General features: G+C 51.5%; 1 protein-coding gene and 2 long non-coding RNA genes across 3 annotated transcripts; 2 read left to right on the forward strand and 1 right to left on the reverse strand.

The window, feature by feature from the left end:
• Nucleotides 1–1,453: 1,453 nt before the first annotated feature.
• LOC309847790 lies at nt 1,454–16,789 on the reverse strand. The gene is made up of 5 exons (XR_014302620.1): nt 16,707–16,789; nt 5,379–5,566; nt 2,479–2,545; nt 2,197–2,352; nt 1,454–1,767 (listed from the first exon to the last, which is right to left on the reverse strand). It is a non-coding gene; the product is annotated as an uncharacterized lncRNA (long non-coding RNA).
• On the forward strand, nt 7,736–14,141 carry LOC309847800. The gene is made up of 3 exons (XR_014302632.1): nt 7,736–8,015; nt 8,108–8,193; nt 12,592–14,141. It is a non-coding gene; the product is annotated as an uncharacterized lncRNA (long non-coding RNA).
• A 2,672-nt stretch (nt 16,790–19,461) lies between the features above and the next one.
• On the forward strand, nt 19,462–24,067 carry PHETA1 (PH domain containing endocytic trafficking adaptor 1). The gene is made up of 2 exons (XM_082698569.1): nt 19,462–19,600; nt 21,427–24,067. Exon 2 carries the CDS (start codon nt 21,450–21,452, stop codon nt 22,146–22,148), a length of 699 nt encoding a protein of 232 aa, XP_082554695.1. The 5' UTR covers nt 19,462–19,600; nt 21,427–21,449; the 3' UTR covers nt 22,149–24,067.
• The last annotated feature ends 3,501 nt before the right edge of the window (nt 24,068–27,568 follow it).

Consider the following 27,568-nt stretch of genomic DNA (forward strand, 5'->3'; position numbering starts at 1 on the left):
TTCCAGACTCCACCCAGACGGGGATCAGGGCTGGTCTGCTGTAGAATCCTTGAAATCACATAACCTTGAAGGACCTCTAGCAATGAACATGTGCTTTCCCACAAATACTTGTTAAATGCCTCCAATGCGCCAGGCACTGTTGTAGATGCTGGAGACACAGACGTGAACAAGACAGACAAATAGGCTGCCCTTGTGGAGCTGACATTCTGGCAAGGGGACACACAGCATAAGTACTTGAATAAATGTGATAATGGATTGAGAGGAAGATAAAACAGTTAAAGATAGACAGTAGGAAGGGGCTGTCTTAGCCTGGAGGCTTGGGGAGGACCGCTCTGAGGAACTAGCATTTGAGGTGAGACCACCCTTTCCCCATCCTGTAGCAAGAAGCATCTGGGCATGATAAAGTCTGAGGGAAGGGCATTCCTGGCCAAAGGAACAGTGAGTGCAAAGGTCCTGAGGTGGGAATAAGCTTGGTGCATTTGAGGAAAGTCCAGAAGGCAGTGTGATACCCAGGCTTACAGATGGGAAGAGATGAAGTTGGAAAGGTAGGACTGTCACATGGAAACTTGAAGGTCCTGGCGTCAAGTTTGGCAATTATCTTGAGAGCAATAGGGAGCCACGGGGAATTTTTGAAGGACCTGTTGAGTTTGGATTTGAGCTGCAAAGTCTGGAGTTGGCAACCCATTAGAAGGTGCGCCAGTAACATTCACACAGCATCTGAGGATGTGGGACAAGGGGTGGGGGGTGAGGTATTAGGGAAGCCTAAACCGATCACTCCATATTATTATCTCTATATGGCATCTGGGGAGACTGAGGCCTAGAGAGAGCAGTTACCTGCCTGCAGTCACACAGCTGCCAGGTGGTGCCAACAGAGCAGCAGGTACACAGCAGTTGTCAAATGGTTGCTGAAAGCTGCCACAAGCACTTTCCCTCTCACTGCCCAGACAGCAGTTTTGCTGACTTAAATGGAGACTTGTGGTTCTTCCCCTTTTTAATCACAGTGCAAGCCTTCTCTCGTGCCAGATTTCTCTGAGGCCCAAAGTGGTTTCCCTTCTCGCTTAATTTCTTCTTGCCAGGCGTCCCCTCGAGTCCAAGTTGGTTGTTTCAATGCTCTCTCCGCGAAAGACTTCTCACTCTGCTCATGCTTTTCCTTCTAAAGGCAACGGGTTTACAACGAACACCTCTTCTGTCGCCTTGCCCTAGATTTGAGAGCACCCCCGCTCTGAACTGCGATTTTCCTCTTCTTGCCGTGGCTCCTCCCACTTCATAGGTCCCTGGGGCCCAGAGTGAGAAGGAGGTTTATCCGAATTGCCCTGAAGCAAGGGAGGTAGCCTCAGCCAGCAGGTGCCACCGCCCTTGCTCTCAAACCGTCGGGGAGAACGCCTATTGCCTGCCAACGAGGGGCTGGAGACTCTCAGGATTAATAACAGTAATGAAACAGCAGCCGATGACAACATTAGTAAATGCTTATTAATACCATTAACATGATATTAACAACTGGTACTGATAACAACACAAAAGTTAACCAGTATGGAATTAATAAAAGAATCAATAACAATAGAATAATAATGTAACAACTGTTAATAGATCTTGTTAAAAATAATAAGTTACTGGGGCACCTGGGTGGTTCAATGGGTTAAAGCCTCTGCCTTCAGCTCAGGTCATGATCCCAGGGTCCTGGGATCGAGCCCCGCATCGGGCTCTCTGCTCGGCAGGAAGCCTGCTTCCCCCTCTCTCTTTACCTGCCTCTCTGCCTACTTGTGATCTCTGTCAAATAAATAAATAAAATCTTTAAAAAAATAATAATAATAAGTTACTGTTAGTTATTACAGAATTAATAGTAAATATAAAATAACAGTAAGATATTAGTAGCAAAAATAAATATAATAACAGGTCTAGGATTCATAGTTACCATAACAGTACTGGGATTAATAATAATAAATAAAAACTAAAGTAGAAGAGTAATAAGATTAATAATAAATGTAACATGGGGCGTCTGGCTGGCTTAGTGGAAAGAGCATGAGGTCGTGAATTCAAGCCCCACCCCACACTGGGTGTAGGGATGACTAAAAAATAAACTTAAATAATAATAATAATAACAAACATAATATAATAATAATATAATCATAGTTAACAGCCCCAGGACTAATAATAGCCCTTAATAGTTACAGGATTTAAAATAATAAATAGGGGCACCTGGGTGGCTCAGTCAGTTAAGCGGCTGCCTTGGGCTCAGGTCGTGACCCCGGGGTCCTGAGATCAAGCTCCGTGTGGGGGTCCCTGCTCAGCGGACGATCTGCTTCTCCCTCTCCGTCTTCCCCTCCCTCCTTCTCGTGCTCTCACTTGCACTCTCTCAAATTAATAAAAACATTTAAAAAAATAATAAAGTAACAATAGGCTAGAAAGAGGACTAACAGTAATAGAATAATAGTGTAATCATAAGAGCTAAGGATCTAGGATTAATAACAATAGGATTACCAGTTGCGGAGGCTCGCGTGCGTCTGGTCGGGCATTGCTCCACGTCAGGGCTGGCAGAGGAAACTTCCTGTGATGATGGAGAGGAGCTGTCTGCACTTGTCCACAATGTCACCACGAGCCACCTGAGGCTATTGAGCATTTGAACTCTGGCAAGGGTCACTGAGGAACTAAATTTTAATTTTCTGTAGTGTTAATGAATTAAAATTTAAATAGCCTCATGTGGTCAGTGATCTCTGTCCTCGACGGCGTGGCTCTGGACATTTTCCATCAGTTAACTCATTTCGTTCTCATGACAGCCGTGGGCTAGGTACTCTTACTGTTGTTATTATCCCCATTTTATTTTATTTTTTTAAAGATTTTATTTATTTATTAGACAGTCAGAGATCACAAGTAGGCAGAGAGGCAGGTAGACAGAGAGGGGGAAGCAGGCTCGCCACTCAGCAGAGAGCCCGATGTGGGGCTTGATCCCAGGACCCTGGGATCATGACCTGAGCCAAAGGCAGAGGCTTTAACCCACAGAGCCACCCAGGAGCCCCGTTATCCCCATTTTATTATGAGGAAACTCAGTCATTGAAAAGTAAAGTCATTAGGCCCGATCAGAATCTCCCCACTTCAAAGACAGAACAGCATTGTCTGAGGGGACCCCAGTTAAGAATGAAGGCTCTGGGGTCACCCCGACAGGTTTAGAATTCTGTGTTCGGCATCCTCTTAGCTGGGTGATCACTTGGACTCCCTAGACCTCAATTTCTTTGTCTGTAAAACGGAGACCGTCACAGGGCTGGCTTGGTTGGGCTGTGCGGGAGAATTTGACAAGAAAACTTACAGTGATGGCTGGGAGTTTGGATAGCGCTTCTGTATGAACAGTACGTGTCCGACAGTGTTGATTATAATGTGTAATTGGATGTGTGTCATAGGTCCCTCAGGGAGTAGTTGCGAAGAATGGTGGCCACAGAGATCAGCTTTGTGGGCATGAGAGCCTCATACCCATTCTACAGATGAGGACACTGAGGTTTGACAGTAAAGACTGTTGCCTGAGGTCACCCAGCTAGTGAGCAGAGACCTTGGTGTTCACATCTATAAAATGTGCTTCTGCAGACCTATCCTTTCCCTATGGGAAACAAAGTCTGGGTCACAGGATGAGGCCTGAGCGCTTGGTCTGCCCCCTATGGACTGAATGTTTAGATCCTCCAAAGACTCATGTTGAAATCCCAACCTCCTAGGGGATGGTGCTAAGAGGTGAGGTCTTTGGGAGGCAAATGGGTCATGAGATCAGAGCCTTCATGACCTATATAAAAGATTATAAAAGAGACCCCAAAGAGAGCCCCCTCTGTTTCTGCCAGGAGAGGTTACAGCCAGAAGCCACAATCTCTGAGCTGGAAAGGGAGCTTTCACAAGACGCTGAATCTGCCAGGGCCTTGATCTAGGGCTTCCCACTCCGGAGTTGTAAGGAATACATTTCCGTTGTTTCTGAATGGCCTAAGCTAGAACGTCCATACTGAGAAGTGGAAGCTGCTGTAGCAAATACCTAAAAATATAGAAGCAGCGTTGGCACTGGGTGATGTGGGTAGAGGCTGGAAGAGTTCAGGGTGCCACGAATAGACCCTTAAGGGTGATTCCGCTGGAGACCCAGAAGAAAAAGAGGAGAGCCGCACAAGGTCCAAGATGTTAGAAGAATGACCCCAGAGGCCCTTCAGAGGTCATCAAGGACCTGGGTGGCCCGAGGATTTCAAGGGAGGGGCCGCCATTCCGGGCTCCCCCACCCCCACCCCCATCATGGGCGGCCCCAGCGGTGGCTCCAGCTGGTCTCCAGCGTGCTGGGCCCTGCACAGCTGAGAGGGTATGGCTGCCTCCACCCAGATTTCAGAGGAGCTGCACATGCACAACCCAGGCAGAGGGCCACGTTGAGCACGGGGCCACCGCAGAGAGCCCCCACCAAGTCAATGCCCAGCCGATTCACAAGAGCACGGTGCCCGGCGTCCACCCCAAGGGCCCCCAGCCCGTCCTTGGGGAGCTACGAGTTGTCTCCTCTGCCCCCAGAGAATCTGGTTTCGGAGGGGAAGTGACTCAGTGGCCTAAGGCCCAGTAGATAATTATTCACTTCCAATCCCGGTAATTAAAGGCCCTAATGGCTCCCCACAGGACGTACAACCTTGCCACTTCCGCAGTCCTACCCCTGCCCCTGGATCCGCGCGCCGCGCACGAGCTTCCCTGGCGCGAGCTTTGCCGCCGTCCCAGGCTGCGGGTCAGCGGCGGCGGCCGAATTGCGCGCGGCTCTGGCGCCCTCTGGTGGCAGCCTTGGGGTGGCGGCCTGGGAAGCGGCGTCCTGAGCAGGATTGTAGTGAAAATTAACTTAATTCATGTAAAAGTCCCTGCTACAAGCGGTAAGTGCTCAATAAATGTTATTGTTAATTTCCAAGGCACAAATTTGGTTATGTGCGACCTCTCTCCCCCTCTCTAAACCCTCCAAGGTTCTTATTACCTTCTGAATAAAAGCCTCACCCTGACAGGCCAGGCTCCTTCACAGTCTCATCTTCAGCGACCTCCTCTTGCCACATATCCACCAAACACCCTGTGCTCTGGCCACACCAGACTTCTTTCTGACCCCGCTTCCCGTTTCCAGACCTTTGCCCACACTATTCTCACTGCCTGACATTCCCTTTTCCTTTCCTCTGCTTGGCAAACTCTTATGCATCCTTCAAAACCCCCTGAAACATGATCTGTGCTCAAAGTCTACTCCGGTTCCCTAGGGACATTGCCTCCTCTGGCCTCCTTTGGCTCCCTCTGCCACAAGCTTCTGAGGGAGAGCGGGCTTGTCTCTTATGGTGCAATTACTCATGCATCTGTCTGCATACCCTCCCAGACTCTGAGCTCTTGGAGGGGGAGGCAATGTTTTTGCTCACCTTTGAACAGCTGGGATGGAGCAGGATTCGCGCACACATCAGGTGCTTCAAAACCTTGTGCTGAGACCAAACGAAAGGTAGGTGCTAAGTGATTATTGGTGGATGGTGACTCCAAAGCACACTGTTGTTACGCGAGCCTTGGTTCTGTCACCTTCGTGCTGGCTTGATCTAAGTCTCAGTTTCCTCATCTGCAAAATGGGGATGAGAATAATACCTACTGCACAGAGTATTTGTGAAGATTGAATGAAAACATCTGTGTAGCACAGGACACTTGATCAATGATTCTTATGATGAGCTAAACCTGTTCTCAGGTCCCCCCCCTTTACACTGAGGGGTAGGGGACTGCGAACACCTGAGAATGCGACCCTTCCCTATCTACACTACAAGATGCATCAGAATGTTAGCTACAATACAGCCCCAAAGAACTGGTGACAGGTACTCGAACAGACACTTGTATTTGAATGCCCACTCCGTGTTCACAGAGGCAAAAGGTAGAAACAACCCAGATGTCCATCAGTGGATGAATGGACAACCAAGATGTGATCTATCCTCAACCATAAAAAGGAAATACTACCATATGATAAAACATGGGTGGGCTTCCAAATAATATGCGGAGTGAGGGGCGCCTGGTTGGCTTGGTTGGAGGAATATGCGACTTTTGATCTCGGGGTTGTGAGTTCGAACTCCGGGTTGGATATAGAGATCACTTAAATAAATTAGCTTTAAAAAAGACAAATTCACATGGAATTAAAAAACAAAAAGAAAACAAAACAAAACCCCCTTCCACACACAGAAAAACCCCGATGTGCTGAGTAAAGGAAGCCCGGTACAGAAGGTCCCATAGTGTATAATTCCATTTCCGTGAAATATGCAGAAGGGGTAATTCCACAGAGACAAAACACAGATTGCTGTTTGTTCTGGGTCAGGGGAGCGGGGGTTGAGGATGGGGAGTCCCTGGTTCTAAGTATGGGGTTTCCTTTTATGGGGATGAAAAGGTTTTGGAACTAGGAAGCTGTGGGGGTAGTGCAACATTGTGAATGTGGTAAATGGCACGGAATTGTTCTCTTTAAAAGGATTAATTTTATATTATGTGAATTTTTCCTCAATTAAAAAAAAATGTGACCAAAAAAGGGTTAGGTAGAGGACTAAGGTTTGGAGATGTGTCTCCCTTATTCCTCCAGTCCCCCACAGGCTGGTCTTTACCCCAAAATGGGCTGCTGGAGCCTGGTCTCCTACCCCTGGCCTGGCAGAGGCTGGGGATGGTCCCACAGAGGATGTGACATGAGTGTGGGTCACTCCTCACCTGCAGATCACCCAGGGTGCCTCTGAGACCCCAGGGACCATGCTAGTGGCCACCTGAGCCCCTGGCCAGCCTTTAGGTGACTGAGCATGGCTTCAAAGTGAGCCAAAGCAAACATGGGAAGGTTGTCCAGCAGCAGCTCTATGCTCAAGGATGGCCACAAGGCAATCAGGTCCTTTCTGGGGAGAAAATGGAGCCACAGGGCAGGTGCATATTTGAGGGCAGAGATGACTGGTGTGAAGAGGCTGCAGTGTCCTCTGTGCACTGTCTGGGGCTGAGCTACGGTAGCACCTTGGCCTTGACTTAGTCCTGAGCCCAGAGCAGGACTTTGCCGTCAGCTGCCTGGGACGCTTCTGGACTCTGCCACATGTGCTGGCTGTGTGACCTTGGGCAAGTTACTTCACCTCTCTGAGGCAGCAGGAGCCACGGGACCAAGGAGAGAAGGAGCAGAGAGGAGGCGAGGAGAGAGGGAAATATTCAGTAATACTCTTGGAAACAGAAGTAGGAAGCTGAGGGCGTGCACAGAGAGCAGCTGAGCCCCACATTTCCATTTTCCCCAAGCTGGGCTCTCTTCTGTTTTGGGGTGATTGCCCATGACTGGTGGCCATCAGGGTGGCCTGGCTTCCCCTTGCTATGGCAGCAGCACCTGGTTTTCTAGGTAGCCTCAGATCAAGATGTCCTCTGGGGCTGACCTTCCCATCCCTGCTCCAATGACTGGTTCAAGGATGTGCAGGGACCTGTGAGAATCAATTTCGGACTCAGGCAGAACAGTAAGAAATTGTCCTATTCCACTTGAAAATTTGAGAGCTGGGAAGACATAAGCTTGGAGCTTCTGGAGGGCCACTGTGTCTCAGAATGAATACACTCAGAGCAAAGCAAAACTTGGAGATGGAGACACTGAGAACTACTGATGTACACAGCTAGATCCAGCCATACCTGAAACGCTGTTACTCTTAGACTTCTCAACCAGGTGCGTCAGTTGGTTGGCTCTCATTGGCTGAAGCCCTGTTTGTGGGCAGGCTTTTGGTCACTTAGCAACGGAGAGACTCCCACCCAAGAACAACAGTGGTGCCTCCCAGGAACCATCCCCCACAGAAGGTCCCTTGTGGGTTTCTCATGGCTGAAATAGGAGATGAGGACATGGTCTTGGGGTTGGAAGTAAGGAGTAGCAGGTGCCGGGCAGGCTGAGAGAAGCTGGGGTGCCACGGGGGGCAGGAAAATACTCCCCTCATCAGGCTGAGATCTTCTGAGCCCCTACTATGTGCCGGACACTGGGGATCCAAAGGTGAACCCTACAGACACCGCAGTCTGTTCTCGTGCTCGGAAACAGATCATTGGTAAGTGACCTCTTAAATAAATGGACAGTAACAAGTGCAAGGACCTCAAAGTTCATTGAATTCTTCCAACAACCCTTATCTCTGTTTTCCAGGTGAGGAAACTGAGGCCCAGAGAGGGGAAGGTGACTTCCCTTAAGTCACGTAGCTACTCAGATTCCAAGCCAGGATTCAAACCCAGGTCTGGCATCACAGCTTTTTAGTTCTTATTAATTTTTTAAAAATCTGTTACTTATTATTTACTTTTAGTTTCAAAAATTTTATTTACTTGAGAGAGAGCACAAGCAGGGGGAGCAGCAGAGGCAGAGGGAGAAGCAGGCTCCCCACTGCGCAGGACGTGGGGCTCGATCCCAGGACTCTTGGATCATGACCTGAGTCGAAGGCAGACACTTAACTGACTGAGCCACCCAGATGCCCCTGTTTTTTTTTTATGTTTTCTATTTCTCGAAGGTGTGAACTGCCAACAAAACTTGTGAACAGAAGGTGGTAACACCCCACAGTTACGGAGGATTTACTATCTGCCAACCCTGTTCTGCGGGCTTTTTATTTATTTTATTTTATTTATTTATTTTTAATTTTATTTTATTTTTAAATTTCCTTAATTTTTACATTTTTTTTATTTTTTAAGATTTATTTATTTATTTGACAGACAAAGATCACAAGTAGGCAGAGGAGCAGGCAGAGAGAGAGGCAGAAGCAGGCTCCCTGCTGAGCAGAGAGCTGGATGCGGGGCTTGATCCCAGGACACTGGGATCAGGACCTGAACGGAAGGCAGAGGCTTTAACCCACTGAGCCACCCAGGCGCCCTAGGGCTTTTTATTCTTAACCAGATGGGGCAGCAAGATTTAGACTCAAAGTGGGACTGCCTGGATTTGAACTCATTTTGCTCGCTGCATGAGTCCAGGCCATTTCATCTTGGTTTGTTTATCTGTAAAATGGGGATGGAAAAATCACTCCTACTTCTCAGCGTTGTCCTGACAAGTAAAACACACAGCACAGCTCAGTGAACATGAGCCATTTTTCCTGAACCCCCTCCTAACACCTTATGAGACATGGGGGGTGAGGGTAGGAACGGGATGACGTGATGCTGTTATTTCTTCTGTTTTACAGATGAGGAAACCAAGGCACAGAGAGGTTAAGTGACTTGCTGGAGGTCACACAGCTTGAAAATGGAAGAGTGGGGATCGGAACTCACTTATACACATTAAGCCCATTAATTTTGTTGGCAAAATTAAGGTGCAGCTCAGGGACCAGGCCAATCTAGCCTAGGAGGAAGAAAAACAAATCACACTTCATATACAGACTAAAGGCAGCCATTCTGTTGTTCTGGGAATGGGAGTGGCTTGTATCAAGGGAAGGGATTAGTGATTTGCAGGTTTTGCTAGTGCAGGGTCGGAATAAGGGGAATAGCGTTTCTTTGGACTTGAGGTGGAGCCAGCTGCATGGTTAGGCTGTGATATCCAACAGGTCTGGGTAGTAATGCCAGCTCTGCCCCTTCCTGTGTGACCACAGGCGTGTTACTCACCTTCTCTGAGCCTTGCAGATTCTATGTGAGGGACTGGGGAGAAAGAACTTGGCAGATCAGCAGTACACCTTGCAGGGGGCTGCCTGGCTGGCTCAGTCGGCAGAGCAGGTGACCAGATCTCAGGATCACGAGTGTGCCAGTGGAGCGTCCTTTTAACTAACTAGCTAAGGAGCTGGAGACACTGGGAGGAGGCTTAAGTCCTTGGGAGAAAGAATTCAGTAATTCGGGGGTCAGTGGCAAGGAGAGGCGTTAAGGAGTGGGGAGAGGCCCCGGAAGGGCTGGAGGGGACAAGGAGAGGAGCTGGCAGTGCTATGGAATGAGCTGGCAAGACCTTCCAGGTCTCTGTGCTTTCAGCAAAATTTCGCTCATACCCAGGACGCGGCTTCAGGCCGCTGGCGCGGACACCAGAGGAGGGGCCCTTGAAGTCAGGGACTCTGGCCCTTCCGGTCACTCCCCTTGCCCCATGTGCCTCCCAGCCTGCCGTGTGCCAGGCCCGCGAGTTGTGGTGGAGGACAATTTCAGTTCCTTCTTGGGGTTGGCAGGTCCTGCCCACTGCTGGGGTGGGGTGGCCGCTGTGGAAGGAAACTCTGCCTCAGACGCCAGCTTGGAGCGGGTCTTCCCCTGCTCGTGGCTAAGGCGCGGGGGCGGTGAGAACTGGAAGTGAGATGGCAGGTCCTGTGGGCACCTTCCCAGGAGGACTGGCTCAGGCCCTGAGTCATGGGCCAGTCACCCAGCCCGACTATGTGCCCAAAGCTGTGCCAGGCGTGGGGACGCAGGTGCGAGAAAAGCAAACTCCCTGCCCTCGTGGACCTACCATCTAACGGGGGCTGGGGTAGTGACAGGTTCGGCACAGAGTCCTCAGCCCCAAGTACACGGTCTACAGTTGGTTTCTCCTGCGGTTTTTTCTGCCCCCCCTCTCCATCGCATGTGCCCTCTGGCCTCCTGGCGAGTTCCTCCTCATCTTGCCTTCTGAGAAAAGCCCCCGGGACTCCTCATCTCATCTCCGCTCTCTTCTTGCTCTTTCTTCTCCAGCCACACTGGCCTCCTTACTATGTTTCTTGCCTCTGAGGCTTTGCATTTGCTGTTCCCTCTGCCAAGAATGCTTTTCCCTCTGGATAGCCGCATGGTTTGTGTCCTTATTTCCTTCAGGCCTTTCCTGAAAAGCGCCTTCTCTGGGAGGTCTTCCTGGCCCCTCCTAGCAACCCAGGAGGGCAAGCTCATTATCACGCACACTTCTTATGTTCTTCCCCTGCTTTATTTCTCTCCTTGACTCCTAACTTCATCTACTGTGCTGTGTGAATGTTGCTTCCTTTTCACCCCCCTCTAATAAGAGAGGGGAGGAGCACTTGTCTTTCTTTCTTTCTTTTTTTTAAACATTGTATTGAAGGGGGCACCTGGCTGGTTTAGTCTGTACAGTGTGAGACTCTTAAGATTTTATTTATTTATTTGACAGACGGGGATCACAAGTAGGCAGAGCAGCAGGCAGAGAGAGAGAGAGGCAGAAGCAGGCTCCCTGCTGAGCAGAGAGCCCAATGCGGGGCTCGATCCCAGGACCCTGAGATCATGATCTGAGCTGAAGGCAGAGGCTTAACCCACTGAGCCACCCAGGTGCCCCAAGACTCTTGGTCTTGTGCTTGTGAGTTGGAACCCCACGTTGGGTGTACAGCTTATTTTAAATATACCCACCCCTAATTTATTGAGGAGAAATTCACATGGCATAAAATTGACCATTTTATTTATTCTTATTTATTTATTTACTTATTTTTAAAGATTTTATTTATTTATTTGACAGAGAGAAATCATAAGTAGATGGAGAGGCAGGCAGAGAGAGAGAGAGGGAAGCAGGCTCCCTGCTGAGCAGAAAGCCCGACGCGGGACTCGATCCCAGGACCCTGAGATCATGACCTGAGCCGAAGGCAGCGGCTTAACCCACTGAGCCACCCAGGCGCCCCTCTTATTTATTTATTTTTTAAAGTTTTTTGCCGGGGAGGGGCAGAAGAAGAGGGAGAGAGAGAGTCCCAGCAGACTCTGTGCTCAGCGCTGAGAAGAGCTCTATGCAGGGCCCAATCTCACAACCCTGAGATCACAACCTGAGCAGAAACTAAGAGTCGGACACTTAGCCATTAGTACCACCAGGTGCCCCCTAGACATTTAATTTTTAAGTAATCTCTATACCCAACCCAGGGCTTGAACTTACAACCCCAAGATCAAGGGTCAGGCGACCTACCAACTGAGTCAGCCAGGAGCCCCAGAACTCTATTCCTTAATTATGGCTGAGTAATATTCCATTTAATGGATGCACCGTATTTTATTTATCCATTCATCCGTTGATGGACACTTGGACACTTGGGTTGCTTCCAACTTTTGGTTATTGGGAATATTGCTGCTATGAGCAGGCATGTACTTATTTTTACCTTGTATCTCGATAAATGCTGGTGGAAAGAATGACTGGAGGAAACAAAGAATGACTTAGAGGAAACCAAGGCACTGGACTCAGTGGGGTGGGGCTGGGAAGAGGGGATGGCTGGGTGAGGACTTGAAGGGGGAGCCTGGAAATGGGCCACATGTGCAAAGGCCCTGAGCACGGTGCGTTGCTGGAGCAGAAGGAAGCCAGGTGGTTGAAGCTGAGGGAGTGGGGATAGGACACCAGGCATGAGAAGCATGAGAAGCTGGAGGGGTGGGCAGAGGACCAGTAGGACAAGTAGGACCTTGTCACTCACAGGGTGGAGGTGGACGTGCTTCTGAGGCAGTGGGGAGCCACGGAAAGGCTCTGAGTAAGACAGTGCTGTGCCTTGGTTTGCCTTAAGTTTTACTAGGATTCCCTCAGAGGAAGATGGATGCACCAGGTGCGGGGGTTGGAGGGGCAGCCGGGAGACGGGAGAGGAGGCCATAGCAGCTGTCCTGGTGAGAGCTGAGAGTTGATGGTGGCCTGGGATGGGGAAGTGGTGGCGAGGATGGAGAAGTGACAGACTCAGATACGGTTCGGAGGTAAAATCATCAGGACTGGTAACCGCAGCCACAACTCAGTTCTGGTTCTCAAATTCCCCTTTCCAGGCCGTCTCAATCACGGCCTCTTCTCCAACCCTCCCCAGTCCCCAGCCACAAAGCTGCTCAGCCATTCAGAGCCGCCAAAGGCTGGAATGACAGAATATCCGCAACAGATGAAAGAATAAACAAAATGTAGCATACCCGTACGGTGAGATACGACTTGGCCACAAAGAAAGGAAGTACTGATTAATGCTGTAAGGCTCATGGACATTGAAAACACTATGCTAAGTGAAAGAAGTAAGGCACAAAAGGCCCTATACTATGATTCCACTTACATGAAATATCCAGCATCGATAAATCCACAGCAACAGAAAGTAGAGGCAACCTACTGAATGTGAGAAGATATTCCCAAATGATCTATCCAATAAGGGGTTAATATGCAAAATATATAAAGATCTCATGCGACCTAACACCTCAAAACCAAATAATCCAATTAAAATAAGCAGAAGATATAAATTGACATGTTCCCAAGGAAGACATCCAGATGGCCAATAGACCTATGAAGAGATGCTTCACATCACTCATCCTCAGGGAAATGAAAATTAAAACCACAACGGGATAGCACCTCACTCCCATCGGAATAGCCAGAATTAAAACAACCACAACCACAACCAGAAATAACATATGTTGCTGAGGACGTGGAGGAAAAGGGACTCTCTTTATGGTAGAAATGTAAGTTGGTGCAACCACTGCAGAAAACAGTGTGGAGATGTCTCAGAAAATTAAAAATAGTAACACAGTATGGTTCAGTCATCCCACTCCTAGGTATTTATCCAAAGAAAATAAAAACACTAATTTGGAAAGCTATATGCAATCCTGTGTTTAATGCAGCATTACTTATAACAGCCAAGATATGGAAGCAGCCCGTGTCCACCCACAGATGAATGGATAAAGATGTGGGGTAGATACACAAAATGGAATATTAGTCAGCCATAAAAAAGACTGAAATCTTGCCATTTGCAACAACATGGACGACCTAGAGGGTATAGTGCTATGTGAAATAAGCGAAACAGAGAAAGACTATCTTCATACAATTTCACTTACATGTGGAATCTAAAAAACAAAAATGAACAAACAAATAACAACAACAACAACAACCAGAAACAGACCCATCAATACAGTGAACAAACTGGGAGTTGCCCTTGGGGAGGGAGGTGGAGATGGGCAAAAGGGGTGAAGGGGAGTGGAAGACACAGGCTTCCGGTTGTGGAAGAGAAGTCACAGGCATGAAAAGGACAGCACAGGGAGGACCATCAACAATACTGTAATAGCGTTGCACGGTGACAGATGGCCGCTGCGCTTGCGGTGAACAGAGCGTAAGTACATTGCTGAATCACTATATTGTATACCTGAAACTAATGTAGCATTGTGTGTCAAGTACACTTCCATAAAAAAAAAAAAAAAAAAAAAAAAAAAAGTAGATTGGGTGTTGCCAGGGGCTGGAGGGAGAAGAGAAAGGGGCGTGATTGCTAAAGGTTGTGGGGTTTTCCTTTGGAGTCACAGGAATGTTCTGAAACTAGATAGTGTTGGTGATTAAACATCATGAATGTATGAAATGTCACTGAATTGTTTCTTTTATTTTGTGCTGGTGACTTTTCTTAAAGAAGTATTTATTTATTTATTTATGAGCAAGAGAGAGAGAGATTGAAAGCATGCATGCCAGGAGGCAGAGAGAAAGAATGTGAAGGGGACTCCGTACTCAGCATGCAGCCTTATGTGGGGCTCGATCCCACGACCCTGAGATCATGACCTGAACCGAAACTAACCAACTGAGCCACCTAGGCGCAGTGTTGATGACTTTTTTTTTTTTTTAAGATTTTATTTATTTATTAACAGAGATCACAAGTAGGCTAAGAGGCAGGCAGAGAGAGAGAGAGAGAGAGAGAGAGAGAGAGGAGGAAGCAGGCTCCCTGCTCAGCAAGGAGTGGGGCTCAATCCCAGGACCCTGGGATCATGACCTGAGCTCCATGTGTGAAGGCGCCCCTAGCGTTTCTTTCTTTCTTTCTTTTTTCTTCTTTCCATGAGAACATTTAAGCTCTACTCTCTTAGCAAATTTAAATTATACAAACTGTGTTATCAACTGGTCACCGTGCTATATATGTATGTACACACACACACACACACACACACACACACACATGCTTTTAAAGATTTTATTTATTTGTCAGAGAAAGAAAGAGCACAAGCGGAGGAGTGGCAGGCAAGGGAGAAACAGGCTCCCTGCTGAGCAAAGAGCACAATGTGGGACTCAATCCCATGACCTGAGCCAAAGGCAGATGCTTAACAGACTGAGCCACCCAGGTGTCCCTCACCATGCTATATATTATGTTTACTTTAAAATGGTTTATTTTGAGGGCACCTGGCTGGCTTGGCTCAGTTGGTGGAGCATGCAACTCTGGATCTCAGGGTTGTAAGTTCAAGCCCCATGTTGGGTGTAGATATTATGCAAAAAAAAATTAAACATTTTTAAATAAATAAAATGATTAATTTTTTGTTACGTGAATTTCACCTCAATGAAAATTACAATAAACATTGAGGAATTTTTAAAAAAAAAGATGCCAGGTGGTTGCTTTCTGCCTCTTTCACCCATGGAAAACCCCAACTGCAGCATGAGGGGCTCTGAGAACCAAGGTTCACAGACTTCTGGGAAAATTTCCCCACATCAAGACCTAGAAATCTTTGTGCCTGGCATTTTCCTAATCTGGTGAGTGTTTACAGTTGCAGAAATTCGGGCTAGGCTTTCCTGGCTGAAGAATTATGGCAGCATCCAGTATAGGTGGATTCAAGGGTTCAGTCACTATCAGATGCATTTAGGTATCTGTCTCGCTCCATGTTGTGGGTCTTGGTCTTACTTTCTCCAGTGCTGGCTTCACTATCAGGTAAGCCCTAGAATTCAACTGCTCTTCTCCACCCACCCCTGCTTTTGCTTTGCTCTAAGCGGCAACCATCACTTGCTTAGACTAATATAATAGGATCCTCCTTGCTATCCCGCCTCTACCCTTCTTCTTGTAGTTCATCCTCCTCACACTAGCCATGTTGAACCAAGACAGACCATGTTTCTCTCCTGTTCTCAAAACCCTCCCATGGCTCCCCATTCTTCTCAGAGTAAAAGTAAAATCTTATGATCCACAAGGCTCTAAGCCACCTGGTTCAACCAATACTCTCTGACCTCATTTCCAACGATTATTTCACTGGCCTGCTTGGCTGCAGCCCCACTGGGCCTGTTCCCTGTTCTCTAAACATGCTTGGGATGGTCCAACCTCAGGACCTTTGCATGTGCTGTTTCCTCTGCCTGGAACAATTTTCTCCCGGACATCTACATGGTTCTCTCCCTCACTTCATTCAGGTCTCTGCTCCTCAGAGAGACTTTCTCTGAGCACCTTGTCTGAAGTTTCACTCACATTCTTTCTACCTCACCATGGCTGACTGTCTTCCTAGCACAGATCACTTCCAGAACTCAGTTGTTGACTGATTAAGGGACAGCACCTGAAACATAGTAGGTGCTTAGTAAGAGGCTGTAGAACGAATACATGATCCTGGTCTGTCCTGGTCCTCTCTTGTCCTCAGGCCAGGACCGGACAATGACTGAGTCCTGGAGGGTGGCAGCAAGAGCCAGAAATTTTAAAAAGGTCCAGGAGGTAGAACAATGGTATTTTGGGTGGAATAAAAAGAACAGTAGTTCCTGTTTGCTGAAAGCACCTACTGTGTGCCATGAACTTTATATTCACTGTCTTTACTTTACAGACGAGGAATCAGAGACTTAGAGACCTGAACTGACTTCTCAAGGGCCCACAGCAATCAAACGGCTCTGTGGGACCTGAACCCCATGCCCGCCCAACTCCAGGACTTTCCCTCTTCACTGGGACAAGGGGTAGGGTTGCCAGGCACCCTGTTTATATAATACAGTTCTCGACTGACTTTGTCAAAACGCCCGAAATGTGCTGTATTCAGATTTTTTGTTTTTTAATTAATTACAAATTTTTAGCAGCGTTTTTCAGATTTGGCTAGGAGCTAAAATTTCTAAATCTGGCGACGCTAGTCAGGGAAGAGCTACGACTCCAGGCCTAGGGCTGCAGGACCCCAGATGATTTTTCCCCTGCAAATCGGCCATCGGTCCTTACCCCTAGAAGGGCGCGGTCTCCCGGGCCTAGGCCTCTTTCCTGGGATAGGGCGCTGGGGGTTGGGAATTAGGCGCGGTCCCTTTAAGAGCGGTTTCAGGAGCCGGCCTGCGGAGGCGTGGCGAACCCAGGGGCGTGCCGAGTCGGGGCAAGCCAATCCGGGGCCGGGACGAAGGCGGGGCGGTCCCGGTGTGGGTGGGTTGCGAAGGGTTAAAGGGGCGCGCCCGGGGGGTCGTGGACCGTCCGGCTGCTCCCGCCTCCTTCCGCCCGAGTGGCGCTCTCCCGCGGCTGCGCCAGCCCCGCCACCCAGGAGACAAAGCGCCACCGCTGCCGCCGCCACCCAGCGGGTCCCGGGCCATGGCCGGGCCGCCCCGGGGCCCCGCGCCTCCCGTCCCGCCGCTGCCGCCACCTCCCTAGGCTGCACGGCGAGGTAAGGCCGGCCTGGCGAGGGGGGACCTGCGGGTGGCCCTGCGAGGGGACGCGAGACCGGGCTCGGGCCGCCGTGGGCCTCGGGATCCCCGGCTGTCTGGGAGACCTCTGCTGGAGAGAGCTGCCCATCTGCGATAACACGCCACTGGTAATTTACCCTCTGGGGACCCCGGCTGCCGGCCGAGCTTGGCCGCCAACCCTTGGCCCGCCCCATAGGGGACCTCCACTCGTGGTGGAGCTCTGGTTCCCACCTTCGGCGGTAAACCACCTCATCTGGGCTCTGGCTGTCCTTTAAGGAGCACACCAGACACAAAGAAAGGAGCAGAGAGCAGCCAGGAGCAGTGCCAGACCTGGAGAAGCAGCCTCTGCAACGGGCAGTGGGGCTGCTTCGGGCCTGGGCGGGGGCCCTGGGCTCTCTGTAGCCCTTGGTCTTGGAGAGGCCCTCTTCTTCGGGGTTCTCAGCACGTTTTTCTGTCTGTATCTGCCACACCCTCTCCCCCATTTCCACGACTGGGGACACTTGTGCAGCTGGATTCAATCTCAACACCTGCGGTCTGGCTTCTTGAATTGAATGCCAAATGTCATGCCTCAGTTTCCCCAGAGTCCTGGATTCTGGGCCAGCTGTGTCCCTGGAGACCTTGAACTAACTAATTTGCCTTTTGGACAGCTTCTTGGCAGAGTGCTCACTGCCTGGTAAACATTTTGCCGAATGACTTCTTGGGATTTATTCAATCCTTCCCAAAGGGATAGAGATTAATATTCTCACTTTATGATGAGGCTCACCCCGATGCCCAGCGGCAGTGCTTTTGGTTCCTTTCCCAGAGTTTGCCAGTGGGTTTTCCTCATTCTAGTCCATGCAACCCACTCTGCAGCAAGTTTGGCAGATGGGAAACAGGTTAGGAAAGGTGAAATGAAATGTTTTAGATGGAGGAGAGAACTTGGCCCTGGGACCAGAGAGAGGCCAGGCTCCCTCTAGCTTCCTGCTTGGCCAAAGGCTGTTGAATCAATAGCAGTACCCGGAGTGGACTCTGAACTTGGAAAACAGCATGAGAGTGAGGAGATAAGTGGGTGACCAGGCCCTCCCAGGAGCTGGAGGTTGCACGCCTTCTGTTTCCTGCCCTCTTTTTTTTTTTTTTTTTCTTCCTGGGCTGGAGGAGGCAAGAGTCATGGGCAGAGTGGGGTTCTGTGCTGGGCCGAGATCGTGGGCCAGGCTGGCCCCATTTGGGCAGCAGCAGGGGGACAGCTGCTGAGCCATGAGGGAAACTGCTCTTCCTTGGGTCTTAATGGGGTGGGGACATCTCAGGATCAGCCCCTTTGTGCTGGCTGCCTGGAGCATGTGACTCTGGGCACAGCACTGTGCCTTTGGACAAGTTACTTAACCTCTCTGTCTCCATTCTCTACATCTATGAATGTGGGTTGGGGATGTAGAGAGATTTCAGAAGATAATTGTCTGATTCATTCCACAGGTATCTGACCATCAACTACATGCCAGGCGCTGGAATTCAGGCAGGAAACCCCTGCCCTCCCAGAGCAGGCAGAGATGACTCAGGTAATTTCAGGTTGGGGTACAGGGGAGTGACTGGGGGTGTGTGTCTCTTGCGTACAGGGTGGTCAGGGACTGCTTCCCTGATGGTCATGCTGACACTGAAGGAAGAGAAGTCAGCCATGTGAAAACAGAGGGCCATTCCAGGCAGAGGGAACAGCCAGGGCAAAGGCTGGTGTGTCTGGGGAACAGCAAGGAGGCTCGGGTGGCTGGAGCTGAAGGAGCAAGGGGGAGAGAGGGAGGGGAAGGCATTTGGAAGCCACGGGTAGGACTGAATTTAATACTGGGACAAGCAGGGAGTCATGGGAGTGTTTAGAGTAGAGGAGGGGCGTGGTTGGACTTTTCTTAACAGGATCCCTCGGTGGGGAATGGATTGTAGTGGGGCCCGGGGAGGGGCCAAGGAGGGAGTTTGGCTCTTACCCTGAAGAGGATAGCGAAGGGGCAAGGGTGGAGGCAGGGAGACAACCAGGAAGCTGTGGCAGCTGTGAGGTAAGTGAGGATAGGGATGGAGGACAGGGAAGGGGTCGAGGGCAGAGATATTAGACCAGTGATTTGGAAGAGGTTGGGATGGGGGGGCATCAACTGGGCTTGATCAGTGCACAGTGGGGGTGAGGGGGCGAGGCAGAATGCTGAGGGGAGCATTTGGTGAGGCCGAGAAGAGTATCAACACTACCACTGCGGAGGGTGTACTGTGTGTCCAGCACCAGGCTCGGCACCTTCTACAGAGTCACTGTCACATCGCAACACCCTGATGTAGGTGCCGTCATGATCCCATCTTACAGATGTGGAAAAGGAGGCCCAGAGAAGCTTAAAGGTTGCCCGGCTCACACGACCCGAACACTACAGAGCTGACATTTGAACCCAGAGAAGAGCAAGCCAGCACCAGACCGGGCAGAGGGCAGGGAGGCAGGCGCTGGCCTGAGAGGTAGGAGGGCGATGGGGCAAGTAGGGTGGGTGGTTCTTGTGTGAAATGGAGCCAGGGTCTGCATGGAGTTGTTGGGGTGTGAGGAAGGACGCATGAGTCCTTTTTTGCAGAGAGGAACTGAGGCTTAGAGCAGGGCAGCCTGTGTCTAAAGTCACTCAGCTCAGGTAGGCAGAGCAGGGATTACATGCCCTGAGCCTTCCGGGCCTCTGTCTGACCTTGGTCCCACTGCTAGGTCAAGACAGGCTGATCGCTACTAAATCACAGCTCGTGTTGTCTCTTCCAGGAAGCCTTCCCTGACTGCTCAGGCAAGTTAGATGATGTGGATTCAGTTGGGAGCGGTCATTCTGCTGCTCTGGGTCAGGTTGCCTGGCTTGGCAGATGCTCCCAAGAGAGTCACCAGCCGTACCTCATTCCTCCAGCCCCTGAGTAAGGCACCACCCAGGCTGGGGAATAAATGTTAATTGAGTACCTTCTGCAGTCCAGGGATTTTACATGCTTTGCCTCTTGAAAAATACAGCTACTGTCCTGTGCAGAGTGGGGCTGTGAATCCCAAACAAACTGTCCATGAAATACTCCAAGGGAAGGTATGGGTATGTTGGGGGCCCAGGTTCCACCTCCCAGTTAATCCCGTCTGGCCAGTGTTGCCCCCATCATGTACTCTTTGGGGGAAAGTGGATAAAAATCACTGGCCAAATGTATAGAGTTGGAGTCCTCTGCTTTAAGGGGATATTAGGTGCGCTCTGCATCCCTTTCCTTTAAGTGAGGGCCAAGCCCTGGGCCTTTTATCTGGGTCACTTCATAACAGTGTTTTCTGCCTCTTCCCTTCCCCCTCGGCTCTGGCCTCACCAGCCTCCTGGCTGTTTCTCAAGCATAGTAGCAGGTTCCTACCTCAGGGCCTTTGCACTTGCTCTTCCCTCTGCTTGGTATGTCTCTGGGGCTCCTTCCCTCACCTCTTCAAGTCTTTGCTCAGATGTTACCTTCCCAGTATAGCCTTTCCTGACTTCCACTAAAGTCAAACATTCCTTTGGTCCCTAACACCCTTGGCCCCTTCCCTGTATTTTATTTTCTATAGCACTGAAGACCACCTGGCAGACGTACCTTTACCTGTTTGTTAATGGTCTGCCCTCTTCCCCTGCCACTAGCACGTCAATGCCACCAGGGCAGTGGCCCTCTCTCGTTTATGGCTGTACTCCTCGTGCCTGGAACAGTCCTCGGCACATAGAAGGTCCTTAACAAATCTGATGAGTGAAGTTTGATGAATGAAGGCCCTACAGCCTTCCAAAATAAGTTCTGTTCATATCCCCATTCCACGGATAGGCAAATCAAAGCCAGTTGTAAAAGCGGTGCTGGGACCTGGAAGGGACCACAAAGAGACAGCCGGCCTGGTTTCTGGGGAGCTGAAAACCTCCGGGCCTGAGATGAGGCCTGGGTTTGAATTTCAGTTCCGCCCAACCTGCTTTGTAACTAGCTCTCTGTCTTTGTCAAATAGGGGTGGTGCGAGCCCTACCAGCGGGGGTTTGCTGCGAGATGAAATGAGTTAATACATACAAAATGCTTGGCCTGCGGGAATTACGCTCCGCCTTACCTTGGGGAGACTTCGGGGGCTAGTTAGCCCTGCATTTGGGCCCTGGCTCTGATCCTGAAGAGCCGCGTGAGCGTGGCCAGGCTGCTTCTGCTCCAGGAGCCTCAGTTTCCTCAGCTGTGCGGGGGTGGGGAGGAGTTGAGGGCCTCTGGTGGCCAAGGGTGGCAGTAAGGTCACAGCGAGGCGCGGTGCGGGGAGGGACCTGGTGGCCGTGGCAGTCACGGTGGGCTGTCCTGGGGAGCAGGGACAGGCCCCTGCGTGGCCGCCATGAAGCTGAACGAGCGCAGCCTGGCCTTCTACGCCACGTGCGACGCGCCGGTGGACAACGCGGGCTTCCTGTACAAGAAGGGCGGTCGGCATGCGGCCTACCACCGCCGCTGGTTCGTGCTGCGCGGCAACATGCTCTTCTACTTCGAGGACCCGGCCAGCCGCGAGCCGGTGGGCGTCATCATCCTGGAGGGCTGCACCGTGGAGCTGGTGGAGGCCGCCGAGGAGTTCGCCTTCGCTGTGCGCTTCGCCGGGGCCCGGGCGCGCACCTACGTGCTGGCCGCCGAGAGCCAGGCCGCCATGGAGGGCTGGGTGAAGGCGCTGTCGCGGGCCAGCTTCGACTACCTGCGGCTCGTGGTGCGCGAGCTGGAGCAGCAGCTGGCCGCCATGCGGGCCGGGGACTGTCCGCCGCCGCCGCGCCGGCCGCGCGCGCTCCCGCCCAAGGAGAACGGCTGCGCCGTGTGGAGCGCGGAGCCCCCGGCCGCCAGCCCCGCCCCCAACCCCGCCCCCAGCTCCGCGGGCGCCTCGGCTGCGGGCTCCCGGCCCGGCCCCGCGCCGCCGCCCCTCCCTCCCCGGAGGCGGGCCTCGGCGCCCAACGGGCCCCTCTGCGCAGGCTCCTTCGCCCGGCTGCACGAGCTGTACGGGCAGGAGGTCAGGGCGCTGAGAAGCCAGTGGCTCAGGAGCCGGGCCCAACCCTGACGTCACCCCTGGGGTGGGGGAGCTGGTTCCAGCTGGACCCCAGCCCCAGGCCTCAGTTCTGACAGGCCCTGCCCTGGGAGACCAGGGTGGAGGGGGGTTCCTGAGGGAAGTCAGGGTGGCCTGCTTTCCGGGACCCGGCTTCGAGGGGTGCTTTAGGACTGTCGGACTCAAAGGGAGCCCTGTGCCTTCTTCTAGGGAGCCTCCGGGGCCTCGGTGAGCCTCAAGAAGCTGGAGTCCTGGTATCCAGGGAACTCTGGCCCCAAGCCGGCCGGAGTCACCCAGCAAAGGCCTGTTGCTGTTAATAGGCCCCCACTGGGGTGACTGGGACCACGTGAGGATCTGGGGCCTGAAAGGCAATGCCAACTCAGCCCTGGTCCTGGCCGCTGGGACTGGCCCTGGACATGGACAGAGAGAAGCCTTGGCCTGGCGGCACCACACCTGGGTCTGACCTTTTGCTCCAGGGCCTGGCTCCAGGCCGCCTTCCTGACTCCCCAGGCGGGTGCAGAAGGCTGCGCAGGCACGGGTTTTCATGCGCCACCGGTATGCTGAGATGGCCTGCTCCTGAGGCAGGACTTTGCCCTGGGACTCAGCCAGGCCTTGAGAAGGTACTGCTAGCACAGCAGCGGCCCTCTGGTTTGGGCCATGCGTGTGTCCCTGTGGGGGTTCTCACATGCCTTCCCGACACTCCTTAACCACATACTTCAGTCTCCTTCAGAAGTGGGTTTTCCCTCTCAGGAGCTCGCCTGACCTTGTCCAGCCCTGAGCTGGGCAGGTGTGGCCTGAGCTGACTTTCTAGCCGGGTTCCCCAGGGATGGGTGGCCAGGAGCTGACTCACCACCCAGAAAGGGCCTGGGTGCTGATCTGGTACTGCAAAGAAACAGCTGCCACGCTGTGTTTAGCTTCTGGAAGCCCCTCACTCCACAGTCCCCGCCCACCTCCACCCCCAATATTCTGATGGGGAGACCAGGTCTTGCTTTGCCTGGAGGCCGACTGCTGTTTTACGTACTCACCACAGTGGCCATTCTTCTTCCAGGGAGAATCTCGGGGGGCTGGGACACCCCTGGCCCTCAAGCTGGGTTTTGTTTACAGTCCTCAGTGCCCCACACTGGGGACCACCTGAGGACACATATGACCCAACCTGTATTTCCCCAGAGGATCCCTCTTGGTGACAGTGGGGCTTGGTCCTGAGGCCCCTTCCTGCTGTCTTTGAAGACCCTGGGGCTTGGGGAAGAATGGGGGGGGGGTGTCTGTGTCTGCGGTCACCAGCTCACTGCTGGCTCAGTTGACTGGGGCTTCAGTTTTAATTTAATTTTTAATACTTTAGGGTGTTTTCCCCCCAGCAACAGAACCTGGTGTTTTCACTGCTTTTGTTTCTTGTTCGCTCGTGGGAGGGGGTGAGGTGCCCCAGCTCTGGGCTGGCTGAGGGTCGGCGGTGGGCAGTTGGCACGGCTCCCAGGGATCAGGATCAGGAGCCTGGGCTGGAGACCGTCACCTCAAGAATCTCACCTGGTTTTCTACCTTCTTCCCAGTCTTTACACGTCCTGTTCCGCTGACAGGTGCCTCTGGGGTGTTCCTACGCTTCCCATGCCCCTCCTTTCCAAGTCCCCAGTGGAGGGGGTAGGGATGGCTGCTGTTGTCTATAGGCTCTGGGTCTCCAGGGATGTTAAGATCTGCCCAGAGCCCAGGTACTGGCCAGACCCAGCTGGTGGGGTGAGGTGTCAGCCCCCATCCTGGTACAGGTTTACAAGCTCTGTAAAGGTACAGTGCCTACCATTGCTCCCCTTTATCACCCCACCCCCACAAAAAAGCACAAGATGGGGTCAGGCTGCCTCTGGAGTTGGGTGGGGACAGAGATATCTGGCAGCCTGGGAGGGGCATGTAAAGGCTAAAATTAAAAAAAAAAAAACTGGTCAAAAAAATGGCTGATTGTCTAATTTTTCCCCATCAAAATCCTTCATTGCAGAGCAGACCCTACAGGAGAAATGACTTACAGGAGAAATGACTTGCAGATGCGAGTGCCCATGGCTGATGTTCTGCCGGGCACATTCTCAACATCTTACAGCAGATAACAGCTCCGTTTTACAGATGAGGGAACTGAGACTTGAGTTGAGAAAGCTGCTAAGTTCACACAGCTGTAAAAGTGTCAGAGTAGGGACATAAACACCTAGAATCCTGTGGAAGAAGGGCAGAGCCTTCCAGAGGAAAATGGTGGGGGAGGGGGGTGGAGTTGCAAAGTTCCTTTTCAGAGGGAAGAGGAAGGAGGGGGGAAAGGTGAAGACTTAAAAGTTAACTGTGGGCTAGGGCTTGACAGTTGGGAGGGACGTCAGGGATGGCCGATGGAAGAGTCAAAACCTGCCTCTTCTCACAAATCAGTTCGTGGTGGCTGCCTAGGGCTCTGGAAGAGATTTCTGACATCAATGCTGGATCAGAGAGAAAGAGCCTGTGATGAGTGATGTCTTCTGTGAGCACAGGGTGGATGGTGGTGGTGCTCAAACAAGACTCCTCGAGCTTGTTTGCTGGGCTACTGGGGGATTCACAGATGGGAAGGGGCTGGCCCAAGGGGGTCCTAATGTGGTTTCAGAACTTGAGTCACGTGTCTCCCTTGCCAGCCTGGAAAAACCGTGCACACTCAGGAAAATGTGGCTTAGGATGAGCAACCTACCATCCTCCGTCCTCCGAATAAGTTCATGAATAAGAAATGAAAATGATCAGGGTCAGGGAATCATGCCACCCTGAGCACTGAGGATGTGCTGAGTAATTACTCCCACCTCTCCTGGGACCACAGCTGACATGGGAGCCAGGGAAGTGGTTCCCCACACAGGCTGAGTCAGGGCGCTCCCTGTGGTGTTTGTGACCACAGTCTCTGCAGGGCCTGGGCTGTAGGATGGGGGGAAGTCGCAGGAGAGAGACAGCCCCAAGAGGGAGGGTCACAAGGGTGTCCTCACGTGCCAGGCTTTTGAGGGCTGGAATGTTTTCTTGCAACCCGCTGAAAGGGGAAGGGGAGACAAGTCGGTCCATACCAGAGCGTTGGACATCTAGTCAGTGTTTCCGCCAGACCGAGGGGGGATGTTTGGGGCATGTGTCTAAGGGTGAGTAAAACATCCCCGAAGCAGGACAAAGTAGAGGAAATTGTCCTCACCAAACAGTCTTTTGGGGGATAGTGTATATATTCAGAGGGATATTCTGAGAAGCCACTTGGGGTAGGGGTGAGAACCTCAAGGACGGCAACCAGGCCAAAAGCTATGGGCTGGCTGCCCACATCCATCTACCCTAAATGGTTAATTGTGCTGCTCCCTCTTAACTTTCAGGGATCAGCTAGACTTTAGCTGCTAAAGAATGGCTGTGTGACTGAATTTCAGCCAATGAGATGTGAGTAGAAGGGTCTTCTGGCTTCTAAAAAGAGATACAATGAAGAGCTCTTCATTGCTCTCTGGGGATAGGTTACATCTGATGCCTGGAGCTGTGGCAGCCATCTTGTGATCATGAGTAGGCCACGCTAAGGAAAATCTGCCCTGTTGGGTTGTACATATTTGAAGATATCCTTGAACTGACAAATCAGTGGACCAGAAGCCTGCCCTACTCCTGGACATCTAGTAATTTGAGGTATTAAATGTTCTTGTTTAAAGGTTTGAATGGACTTTTATTTTTTTTTTTTCTTCAGCCAGAGGCTTCCTGACAGGTAAGTTTGAATGACTGTAGCTGTTCCCTCTAAGGAGCATGGCTCTAGGTGACTAAGTATCGGGCTGTTCTCAGCTCAGTGGGGAGAAGGTTAGTGCTGGGTGGTATTTGCTGGGACATCCGTCTCCTCTTCGGAGCAAACAAATACTGAAAGAATAGCACTGTACTTATACGTTCTAAGAGGAGCTGTTTTGTCCCAACTGTCCACTCCTCCCTACCCATCCCCAGACACCTTAACTCATGTTACACAAACTTGGTTATTGAAAAGTTCCTACTACTTGTCCCAATTTCTGAATTCGCGGCATCTAAAATGAAACTCTTCAAGAGTAGAAAAATGATAAACTCCTTAATTAAGCCCAACTCCAAATTTGCATTTCCTGATGAAGACTTTTTAAAAGGTGGGTCCCATGAACTGTTTTTTCACTTAGGGTTTCAAGACGGTTGCCTGCTCCTGACAGAGGGGTCAGAGCTGGCTTGGTCTGATCACACTTTTGGGGCCACAGCCATGGCTGTTCTTACCAGGAGGGGTTTGGGAAGCACTTGCAGGCTGAGTGCCACTGCACTCCCTTCATTGTTCGGGGGAACTGTTGTTGTTGTTTCTCTGGTTGTGGGGCCGAGATCCAGGGCAGTGCACCCAGGCCTTCCAGAAGGTGCAGATCAGCTCTACTGTTGGTGTGCATCCACCCAGGGCTTGGCACTGAGATGCCAATCGCTGCCTCCCGTGCCCCGTGAGCTCACGTGATTCTTCTCTCCCCAACTATGGTCACCAGGCAGCAGTTGGTCTCAGACGCAGGCTGAGCCAGGCAGGGTCCTGGGAACTTTGAATTTGGAGGAACAGACTCAGGTGTGAGGGGGTCTGAGAGAGACCATCTGGTACCCCAAAGCCTGGCTGAACCTCCTGCCTCTGGATTTCACAGGGTCCTCTCCTGATCTTCCCAAGAAACCGTTCGCACATCTCTAAGAGGATCCATATTGCTCTCAACCCAGCCGTTCCCGATGATGCCAAGACACCCAGCGGATGTTTGTTTCACACACCCATGCTCTCCTGTTGTACCAGCATCTGGGGCCTGGCACACCCAGTGGGGCCAACAAAAAATCAGCTCTTCCTCCCATCTGCTGATACCTGTGATGTCCTAGTCACCTCGGGGTAGCCATGGTTTAAGAATGCAGGTTCCTGGGCCCTGGCTCCCAGAAATCTGGGTCAGGAGGTTGGAGGCAGGGCCCAGGAAGCTGCATTTTGAGTAGGAAACAGGGATTTTAGGGCCACAGTGTAGGAAATGCTCATTTAATCTTCGAAGAAAACTTCTAAGGTGGTGTGGTAGCCAGACCCCATGATGGGCCCCGATGAGCCATGCCTCCTGGTGTCCGTACCTTTGTGTTGTCCCCTCTCGCACTGAGTCATGGCAGGCCTGTGTGCCAAGGGAATACCGTGGGAGTGACAGTAGGACTTACAAGTCTGGGAAGACACCGCAGGCTCTGCCTTGCTCCCTCTTGGCTGGCGTGCTGTAGGGACCCTCAAGCAGCCCTGACAGAGGAACGGAAGCCCTCAGCCAACAAGCCAGCCCCAGCCTGCCAGTCATGGAGGGCGCCATCTTGGGATCAGATTCTCCCACCCCAGACCGCAGCCCCGGTGGTTGGCAGCTTCCTGGTACCCTCATGAGGGATCTAGGACCCAGAACCACCCGGTTACACCACTCCTAAATTCCTGACTCAACAGAGACTGGGAGGTAAACATTTAGCGT

This window comes from Mustela nivalis (assembly GCF_964662115.1).
Source record: "Mustela nivalis genome assembly, chromosome: 14".
Taxonomy (NCBI): Eukaryota; Metazoa; Chordata; class Mammalia; order Carnivora; family Mustelidae; genus Mustela; species Mustela nivalis.

Excerpts from the sequence above, each read along its gene's own strand:
- PHETA1 (XM_082698569.1), top strand. The coding sequence starts at position 21,450 with ATGAAGCTGAACGAGCGCAGCCTGGCCTTCTACGCCACGTGCGACGCG.